General features: G+C 54.2%; 1 protein-coding gene across 1 annotated transcript in view; it reads left to right on the forward strand.

Moving 5' to 3' along the window:
* Positions 1-10536, forward strand: part of SLC25A42 (solute carrier family 25, member 42) — a 49987-nt gene that overhangs the window by 32567 nt on the left and 6884 nt on the right. The window contains exons 2-5 of the mRNA XM_011925846.1: positions 1316-1430; positions 6968-7073; positions 9729-9754; positions 10382-10536. Of these exons, the coding sequence (XP_011781236.1) occupies positions 1350-1430; positions 6968-7073; positions 9729-9754; positions 10382-10536 (368 nt within the window). The 5' untranslated portion in view covers positions 1316-1349. The remainder of the gene's footprint in view (positions 1-1315; positions 1431-6967; positions 7074-9728; positions 9755-10381) is intronic.

Here is a 10536-nt window from a genome sequence, read left to right on the forward strand (position 1 = left end):
TAGAAACCAGAACCCCCACTGGCCCCTAAGTCCTATCAGCTGAACCTGAAACACAGACCAACCCAGCCCCACGCAGAAACCATTGCACTCCCAGGGCCTGACTCAGGCCGACCGCACAGGCAGTTTTCAAAGTCCATGGGGTCAAAGACTGAGGTGGCGTCATTTTCCAGGCCTCCTGACCTTTCCCCGGATTCCAGGTGCAGCAGGTGGGCGGGAGGACTCATTTACTGGGGTTACCACCAGGTGACTGAGGCACAGGTCAGGCACATGCCTTGAAGTTTAGTGAAGGTCCCAAAAGAGCTGGAAGAACACCTGGATACAGCTGTTGCTCTGCATGCCAGAGAGGAGGGGGTCTGCAATGTGGATCCCACCACATGGACAAGCTTGAGACAGCAATGGCTGCCGAACCACATGCAGAAATGCGCCAGTGCTGGTCACTTGCTAGGCATCACACACACATGCCCATTCTCCTCTGTGCTGGCAGGCCCTGAAGACATTACTCTTGGTCTGCCTGGCCAGCCCCAACGTGGGAGGGACTCACTCTGCAAAGTCTCTTTTCTTTGGTTAAGAACCTGAGCCTTGGCTGGGCATGGTGGCTCATGCCTGTAATCCCCATACTCTGGGAGGCCCAGGTGGGAGGACTGCTTGAGGTCAGGAGTTCGAGACCAGCCTGGCCAACATGGTGAAACCCCATCTCTACTAAAAATACAAAAATTGGCCAGGCATGGTGGTGCACGCCTGTAATCCCAGCTACTCAGGAGGCTTGAGGCAGGAACACATCTGAACTCAGGAAGCAGAGGTTACAGTGAGCCAAGATCGTGCCACTGCACTCCAGCCTGGGTGACAGAGTGAGACTCCGTCTCAAAAAATAAATAAATAAATAAATAAATAAATAAATAAATAATAAATAAAGTATTTCGGTGGACAGAGACCCTCGGGTCCAAGCTGACACAAGCCCACTGGATGTTTGGCCCGACAGTGGTATTGGCACCAAGTACCTCGGCCACACTGGCCCCACAACCCGCTGGTGGCTGTGTGACCTTGGCTGGCTGCTTAACTTCTCTGAGCCTGTTTGCTCCCTGGGCACCAGATTTGGAAAAAGAACAGACTGTTTGTGAGGATTACATTCCAGTGCCAACAAGAAAGGCTTTTGTAAATGATTAAGCAATACACACAGGACCATGGCCGCAGAATGCAGTTGAGGGCATCCCTCCCCATGCAGGGAGCCAGAAACCGGGATAGGAAAAGGCTGGTGGGAACACCCACCATCTCTCAGGATCTCGCCGTATCTTACCACCTTCCCTTACCCCCCCAGGACCGAGTCTCCTGCCATTCCGAGCAGGCCTGGTATGGATAATGGTGTGAAGGAAGGCCCGGTGCGATTGGGTGAGGATGCCGAGGCCGTCCTGTCCTCGTCCGTCTCATCAAAGGCAAGTACCCTGGCCTCCTGAAATGAGTGTTCTCCTGGGGTCCCAGCCTCCCCACCCTCACTCCCAGGCTCCCTGCCCCCTCCTCCCAGCTTCTGCGCCCTCTCCAAACAGGTTCAGAGATCCCTCTCCTGTGCTCCATGCACCCCATCACAAATCAGCCTGCACCTAGGATGGGCGTGTTGGTACCCCTGCCCACCTGGGCTGAGGGTGGAGTGGCAGAGCCTCTCTGCTCCCACAGCCCTAGATACTGTAAGGTCATGGGATAGAAGACACCAGCCACCCTCTATTCCACTGAAAGCCCTGCTTGTGATGTGAATCCAGCCAGCCCAGCCACCTGGTAAGAGGCAAAAACCTCACCCAGCGCCAGTGTGGAGAGGGGAAGCCTGACGTATCAGACGTGTCTTGGAGCCCCCCTTCTCTCCCTCAGATTTTGGAACACTAAGGAATTAGCCAAGGCCAGACGTGCTGGCTCACGCCTATAATCCCTGCACTTTGGGAGGCTGAGGTGGCAGGATCATATGAGACCAGGAGTTTGAGGCCATCCTGGGCAACATGGTGAAACCCCGTCTCTACTAAAAATCTAAAAATTAGCCAGGCGTGGTGGCACACACCTGTAATCCCAGCTACCTGGGAGGCTGAGGCAGTTGAATTGCTTGAACCCGGGAGGTGGAGGTTGCAGTGAGCCGAGATTATGCCACTGAACCCCAGCCTGAGCGACAGGGTAAAACCCTGTCTCAAAAAAAAAAAAAAAAAAAAAAAAAAAAAAAAAAAATAGCAAATGCAGAGAGCCAAAGGGGGTGGGCATGCTTGGGCTTTACTCTGTGTTTCCAAGTTCACCTCTTAAGTCCACAGTTCCACTGAAGAAAAGATATTCTCTCAGAGCAATTGGGTCAGCCCTGTTGTTGTTCACCGTAGAAACCAGAACCCCCACTGGCCCCTAAGTCCTATCAGCTGAACCTGAAACACAGACCAACCCAGCCCCACGCAGAAACCATTGCACTCCCAGGGCCTGACTCAGGCCGACCGCACAGGCAGTTTTCAAAGTCCATGGGGTCAAAGACTGAGGTGGCGTCATTTTCCAGGCCTCCTGACCTTTCCCCGGATTCCAGGTGCAGCAGGTGGGCGGGAGGACTCATTTACTGGGGTTACCACCAGGTGACTGAGGCACAGGTCAGGCACATGCCTTGAAGTTTAGTGAAGGTCCCAAAAGAGCTGGAAGAACACCTGGATACAGCTGTTGCTCTGCATGCCAGAGAGGAGGGGGTCTGCAATGTGGATCCCACCACATGGACAAGCTTGAGACAGCAATGGCTGCCGAACCACATGCAGAAATGCGCCAGTGCTGGTCACTTGCTAGGCATCACACACACATGCCCATTCTCCTCTGTGCTGGCAGGCCCTGAAGACATTACTCTTGGTCTGCCTGGCCAGCCCCAACGTGGGAGGGACTCACTCTGCAAAGTCTCTTTTCTTTGGTTAAGAACCTGAGCCTTGGCTGGGCATGGTGGCTCATGCCTGTAATCCCCATACTCTGGGAGGCCCAGGTGGGAGGACTGCTTGAGGTCAGGAGTTCGAGACCAGCCTGGCCAACATGGTGAAACCCCATCTCTACTAAAAATACAAAAATTGGCCAGGCATGGTGGCACACGCCTGTAATCCCAGCTCCTCATGAGGTTGAAGTGGGAGAATTGCTTGAACTCAGGAGGTGGAGGTTGCAGTGAGCTGAGATCACACCACTGTACTCCAGCCTGGGCGACAGAGTGAGACCCTGTCTCAGAAAAAAAAAATACTGAGCCTCTTCCCATGGTGTTTACGGCCAACATGCATCCTATCCGGGATCGCCCACTTTCTCTCTGTCAGCTGCCTGGCCAACAAATTCTTCTTTTGTAGGATCTCCCCACATGATGGATCTTGAAACTTTGACCTGTCAGTGATGCCTGCTCCCAGCTCTTTGGATAATAAGGTGTTTGTGTTCATTAGAGAGGAGCTGGAAGTGTCGGCCAGAGGCAGCAGCCTCCACTGAGCATGTGAACTGGCCCCAACACACGTCCTCCAGGTGCCACTGGTGGCCGCCTTGAGAGGTGCAGTTTATGGATGTGTGTTCCCGATACTAAGATTTAGCATTGGCCAGCCATGGTGACTCACACTAGAGATCCCAGCACTTTGGCAGGCCAAGGCGGGAGGATTGCTTGAACCCAGGAGTTTGAGAACAGCCTGGGTAACATAGCAAGACCTTGTCTTTGGAAAAAAATAAAATTAGCTGGGTGTGGTGGCACACATCTGTGGTCTCAGCTACTGAGGAGGCTGAGGTGGGAGGATCACCTGAGCCCAAGGGGTCATGGCTGCAGTGAGCTATGATCATGCACTTGCACTCCAGTCTGGTAGCAGAGTGGGATCCTATCTCAAACAAACAACACAGAGTTGGCTTTGTAATGTTAAGAGCCTCAGCTGGGCCTATAATCCCAGCACTTTGGGAGGCCGAGACAGGTGATCACCTGAGCCTCAGGAATTCGAGACCATCCTGGGCAACGTGGATAAACCCCATCTCTGCCAAAAATACAAAAATTAGCCAGGCAGGGTGGCGCACGCCTGTAATCCCAGGTACTGGGAAGGCTGAGGCAGGACAACCACTTGAACCCGGGAGGCAGAGGTTGCAGTGAGCCAAAATTGCACCACTGTACTCCAGCCTGGTGGACAGAGCGAGACTCTGTCTCAAAAAAACAAGCAAACAAAAGGACAAACTGATAGGAGGTAAACACCGAATGGAGGAGGTGGAAGAACTCTGTGTCTCCAGCAGGGCACAGGGAGGCACTCTCCATGGAATATTCCATTTGCACACAGAGGCCCATTCCAGAGGGGAGCAGCTGGTCCGACTGATTCAGAGAAGGAACTGGCTGGCTGGTAAGGCCTTGGACTGCTGTTGGGACGACCACCAAGCGCCCACATTTCTCAAAGCTCATGGAACCAGACGTCTGCAACCTGGCTGCATGTCCCAGAAAAAGCAGAGGCCCCCAAAGACAGGCCTCCAAGAAGCTAGGAGAAGATCAAACCCCATGGCGAAGTTTGACCTCAGAAATAAAATCGCTGTGCAATCTGTCCCTTTGAGGAAGGGAGGGCTGGGCTGGTGGAGGGGACCCTGGGGGCATTGAGGAAAAGGAGGCTGTGTTCTGTGGAACCGGACTGGGGGTGCAAGGCTGCTGGGTAGCCCAGGACATGTGGGAAAGGGTCTGAGAGCTGGCACCTTGCCATTTCAACGATGAGGATTGGGAGACCAAAGAGGGCACCCTCTGCCTGAGCTCAGTCAGGGCAGAACTGGGATTCAGGTCAGGTGTGTGGACAGACTCAGGCCCAGCCCTTCACCCCGAGCCACCCACTGAGCTGAGCAAACTCTAGAGGTGGGGGCAGCCATGCTCAGTCTGACTCCGGCTGCCTGTTACACCTGAGAAGTGCTCCCACATCCCTTCCCCATCTCCAGCCTCCACCATATCTATCCTGGGTTTCTGCAGGAGCCACTTCTACCCTGGTCACATTTTTATTTTTATTTTTTATTTTTTCAGATGGAGACTCGCTCTGTCACCCTGTCTGGAGAACAGTGCAATCACGGCTCACTGCAACCTTGGCATCCCGGGTTCAAGCGATTCTTCTGCCTCCGTTTTATGAGTGACTGGGATTACAGGCACCCACCACCATGTCTGGCTAATTTTCATATTTTTAGTAGAGATGGGGTTTCACCATTTGGGCACGCTGGTCTCGAACTCCTGACCTCAGGTGATCTGCCCATCTCGGCCTTCCAAAGTGCTGAGATTACAGGCATGAGCTACAGTGCCCAGCCCCACTCTGGTCATATTAAAAATGGGCCATTTAGGCCGGGCATGGGGTCTCATGCCTGTAATCCCAGCACTTCAGAAGGCCAAGGCAGGCAGATCACTTGAGGCCAGGAATTCGAGACCAGCCTGGCCAGCATGGCAAAACCCCGTCTCTACTAAAAATACAAAAATTAGCCGGCTACTCAAGAGGCTGAGGGAGCAGAATTGCTTGAACCCGAAAGACAAAGGTTGCAGTGAGCTGAGATCACACCACTGCATTCCAGCCTGGGCAACAGAGCGAGACTGTGTCTCAAAAAAAAAAATTGCCCATTTATTTGGGCAAAGATCAGCCCTCCTTACCAGGCTTTGTGGGGTCTGGCACCCATCTCTCTTTCCTATCTCCTTTCTATCCTCTGGGCCCCCTCCCTTTCCCTGTGCCAGCAAATCTGCCCTCCTTGTGGTCCCCCAGGGTCCCCTGCTCCTTTTCACCCTAGCCTCTGAGTGTTCATTCCTCCCCCCCTAATACTATGACACACACCCCAAAGTGACCTGCACCTCATCCTTCAAGCTCAGCCTCTCACCCCCCTATCCAGAGTTCTTGCAGAACCCTGGGCCACCTCCTCGCAGCACCTTCCTGATGGGTGGCTGTATTTGCATTCATCTGATGATTCTGTTGGCATCTGGCTCTCTGTGTGGACCAGTGGCACCATGGGGAAAGGAGGAGTCTTGCATACACCCCCGCCCTGCACTGTGGGACTCCAGGCCCTTCAGGAAGCCCGTGCCTAGTAGGACTTCACAGATTCCTGGAAGTTGCTGAACAACCTGCCCATCCACGTTACATTCAGACAGCAAAGCACTGCAGGGCAAGGAAAGGTCAGAGCACTTCCCATCCAGAACTTTCCAGAATGCTCTCCGCCACTTCTCAATGAGTCCCGTGGCCAAGTCCACTGGGGAAATGGAATCAGAGCACCTCCCATCCAGAACTTTCCAGAATGCTCTCTGCCACTTCTCAGTGAGAGTACCGTGGCCAAGTCAAACTCCAACCTGATGGGCAGGTGGTGCCCGTGGGACACAGGGCTCGGACACACTCCTGTGCGGCGCAACCTTCCAGGGAAGGAGGGAGGGCTGTGGGGGAGCAGGGGCCTTGGGCAGCTCCAGAGGACTCCAGAAAGCGATGGCTCTCGGGCTGGCATGGGAGTAGTCAACGCAAGTTGGCAGACATCATCAATGTTGCTGTCACCCCCTCAACTGGGCTGGATGAAGAGTCATAGATGCCAACCCGATCGGAAGTTGTGGGAAGGGACACGCTGGCACAGAGTCAAGGTCTGCTTGCCTGATACCCACTGCCAACCCCCTGACCCCAAGAGTCCCTAGTGCCTGTTTTCAGTCCCTGTGTACCTAAAATGCCACAGTGCCATAGTCAGGTGCACACAGGCTGTGGAGGGAACTGAAGTTTGCACATAGGTCAGTCCTATTGCGAGCCTGTCTCTGAGAATGTGAAACCTGCACACCTCACCTCCAACGTGGATGGTCCCTGTTATCCTGGGAGGTTTTCACTGTGGCCTGTGGACTCACCATGGATCACCCAGAACCAAGCAGCGCCAACACACTCAGGGTGGGGTGCATCCCTTGGCCCTGGCCCAGAGGGTGTAAGGACGGTACTTCTGGGGCAAGGTCCTCTGCAGAGCAGACCCCCTGCCCTCTGACCTCTGATGACGTGTTCTGTTGCAGCGTGACCACAGGCAAGTGCTCAGCTCCCTGCTGTCTGGGGCCCTGGCTGGCGCCCTTGCCAAAACAGCAGTAGCCCCCCTGGACCGAACCAAAATCATCTTCCAAGGTAAGTGTTGTCCTTCCCCATGTGATAAAGAAGCTGCCAGGCGGTCACCTCCTCCTTCATGGCCCCAAGCCATGCTTCAAATTGGTTTTTTTTTTTAGATTTATTTTAGAAATGAGGTTTTTCTCTGTTGCCCAGGCTGGCCTCAAACTCATGGGCTCAAGTGATCCTCCTGCCTAAGCCTCTCAAGTACCTGGGACTATGGGTGTGCTCCACTGCACTCAGATTGGGTTTTTTTAATGTCTCTTTAAAATCCACTTAGAGGCCAGGCGCAGTGGCTCTTGCCTGTAATCCCAGCACTTTGGGAGGCCGAGGCGGATGGATCACTTGAGGTCAGGAGTTTGAGAGCAGCCTGGCCAACATGGGGAAACCCCGCCTCTACTAAAAATATAAAAATTAGCTGGACATGGTGGCGGGCACCTGCAATCCCAGTTACTCTGGAGGCTGAGTCAGGAGAATCGCTTGAACCTGGGAGGCGGAGGTTGCAGTGAGCCAAGATCGCGGCTTTGCACTCCAGCCTGGGTGACAGAGACACTCTGTCTCAATAAATAAATTAATTAATTTAATTTAATTAATTAAATGAATAATAAAATCCACTTCAAATCTGTACGAGTTTCCTGGGGCTACTGTCAGACCACAAACCAGGTGGCCTCAAACAACAGGAATTTCTTCTCTCACAGTCCTGGGGCCAGAAGTCTGAAGTGAAGGTGTGAGCAGGGCTGCGTTCCCTCCAGAGGCTCTAGGGAAGGATCTTCCTTACTTCTTCCGGCTTCTAGGGGTCCTGTTCTCCTTGGCTTGTGGCCCCATGGCTCCAATTTCTGCCTCTGTCATCACGTGTGTGTCTGTTTTCTCTCTATATATTTATTTTGTTTGTTTGTTTTTGAGATAGAGTCTCGCTCTGTCACCCAGGCTGGAGTTCAGTGGTGTGATCTTGGCTCACTGCAACCTCCATCTCCCCAGTTCAAGCAATTCTCCTGCCTTAGCCTCCCAAGTAGCTGGGACTACAGGCACGCACCACCATGCCTGGCTAATTTTTTTGTATTTTTAGTAGAGACAGGTTTCACCATGTTGGCCTGGCTGGTCCTGAACTCCTGGCCTCAAGTGATCCACCCACCTTGGCCTCCCAAAGTGCTGGGATTATGGGCATGAGCTATCGCGCCCGGCCTGTTTTCTCTTCTTATAAGGACACCAATTTGCATTTAGGGCCCACCCTAACCCAGCACAACCTTACTTTAACTCTATTACATCTGCAAAGGCCCTGCTTTCAGATAAGGTCATCTTCTTGGGGATTAGGGGTTAGAACTTGGACACAGCTTTTCGGAGGACAGAAATTAAACCCTCAACAGAAACCCTCACCCTCCCTCCCTAGGATTAAACAGTCGCAGAGTCCTTTGAAGAGGTGGCCTTTGCCCCCCTCAAACAGTTACCAGTTCCTGCCCAGGGCCCAGAAGCAAGATGGTTACAGCCGGGGCCCTCTGCCCCTCAGCTGTTTGGGAAGAATCTGCAGGCTTGAGCCAGGCCCTTCCCACCACCTTGAGCCGATCCCCTACCCTCTCTGTGTCCCAGTTTCCTCCTCCGTAAAGTGGAGGCATGGATATCAGCGTCCTCCTTGGCAGGCATGGGCATCCAATGAGCTGGCAGGTCTTCAAAAGGGGCAGGCCCTTTTATTTATTTATTTATTTTGAGACAGAGTCTCTCTGTTCCCCAGGCTGGAGTGCAGTGGTATGATCTCGGCTCACCGCAACCTCCACCTCCCGAATTTCAGCGATTCTCCTGCCTTAGCCTCCCGAGTAGCTGAGGTTGCAGGAGTCTGCCACCATGCCCGGCTAATTTTTTTGTATTTTTTTTAGTAGAGTCAGCATTTTGCCATGTTGGCCAGGCTGGTCTCGACCTCCTGACCTCAGGTGATCCACCCACCTCAGCCTCCCAGAGTGCTGGGATTACAGATTTGAGCCACTGCGCCTGGCCAGGGCAGGCCCCTTTAAGTGCACATGAGCAGGTGCGGGGTGTTGTGTTCTTCAGGGAACTGGGGTTCAACCCTGGAGGCAGCAGGCATGCATGCATGTTGCACACACAAATGGTGGGGGGCGAGGGCTGAGGGAAGCGGGCTGCCAGGCCATCAGAGGCTCCTGATGACCGTTTGTGGCCCATTTTTCTGGGTCTCTCCCAAGAGTGCTCATGGCCCACCATGGCTCGGGTCCCCCATGCCCAAGGGCAGCACAGAACCAGAGAGGGAACCCGGCAGCCACAGGAGGGGGGAGAGGCAGGATAGCAGTGCCTGTGCTGCGGCCCTGGGAGGGGCATGTCTGGAAGAGAGGGCTGACCGCACATGTAGAACCTGCAAGCCTTGTTCTGAGAGCCAGGGCTTTCAGCTGAGGCCCAAGTGCCTGGCGGCTGGGACACCTTCACTGCAGGGGTTTGGGTGAATGGTAGTCTAGTCCAGGGACAGGGGGCTGAGTGCCAACCCATCTCAGACACGTTCTCTCACTGGAGACCCTCACTATTCTGGGGGTTGGGTGTTGGCTCAGCTCCCATTCCTGGGACAAGATTGGGGGGAAGAGGAGGGCGACTCTGCTAGGGGGTGCTGGGGGTGGGACCACGCAGACGGGGGTTCTGTCCTTTGCATCTCAGTGGCTTTTGTGCTTCTGTTTTTTCCAGTGTCTTCAAAAAGATTTTCTGCCAAGGTGAGCCACTATGTCACCGCCCCAGCCTGGGGACAGTCACCACTACCCTGCTGGGCTGGCAGGAGTTAGGCAGGTGATCTGAGGAGAGTCTCTGGGGGTGGGGACAGGACTACCTGTCTTCCCATCCCCAGCTCTGCCTGGACACGGCCCAGCCTGGGAATTGACGGGACATCCAGAGTGTCCTTCCGGCAGTGGGGTGGGAAGACTCAACAGCTCTAAAACAACCTTTCATGTTTGATTTATTGTTAAACAGAGAGCAGGTGCTACCTTCTTAATAAAGAAAAAGATAAACTGTAAAAGCTAGAATGCCAAACACCAACAGACATGCCCTTGGGCAGGGCTCCGAGCTGCTTTGCAGCCTGGTTCGCTTTGCAGTCCCCAGGGGTGGAGAACTTGCTGGGGTGGGAGGCCCAGAAAACACAGGGAGGAGGGACGGGGCTGGGGTTGATAATGTCAGTCTGGACAAATCGGGGTGGGGCCCTCACATGGGGGTGGGGTTGTGTATTGTGCATGGAGATGGGGTCACCCCGGCCCCGCCTCTGCACTTTCAGCGCTCTGCAGGACACACAGGCGCACAGGGAGGGCAGGCAGAGGCGGAGGGATGTTGACCTCCCCGCTTATCTCCAGGAGGCCTTCCGGGTCCTCTACTACACCTACCTCAACGAGGGCTTTCTCAGCTTGTGGCGCGGGAACTCGGCCACCATGGTGCGCGTGGTGCCGTACGCCGCCATCCAGTTCAGCGCCCACGAAGAGTACAAGCGCATCCTGGGCAGCTACTATGG

Source organism: Colobus angolensis, unplaced genomic scaffold, assembly GCF_000951035.1.
Source record: "Colobus angolensis palliatus isolate OR3802 unplaced genomic scaffold, Cang.pa_1.0 Scaffold66, whole genome shotgun sequence".
NCBI lineage: Eukaryota > Metazoa > Chordata > Mammalia > Primates > Cercopithecidae > Colobus > Colobus angolensis.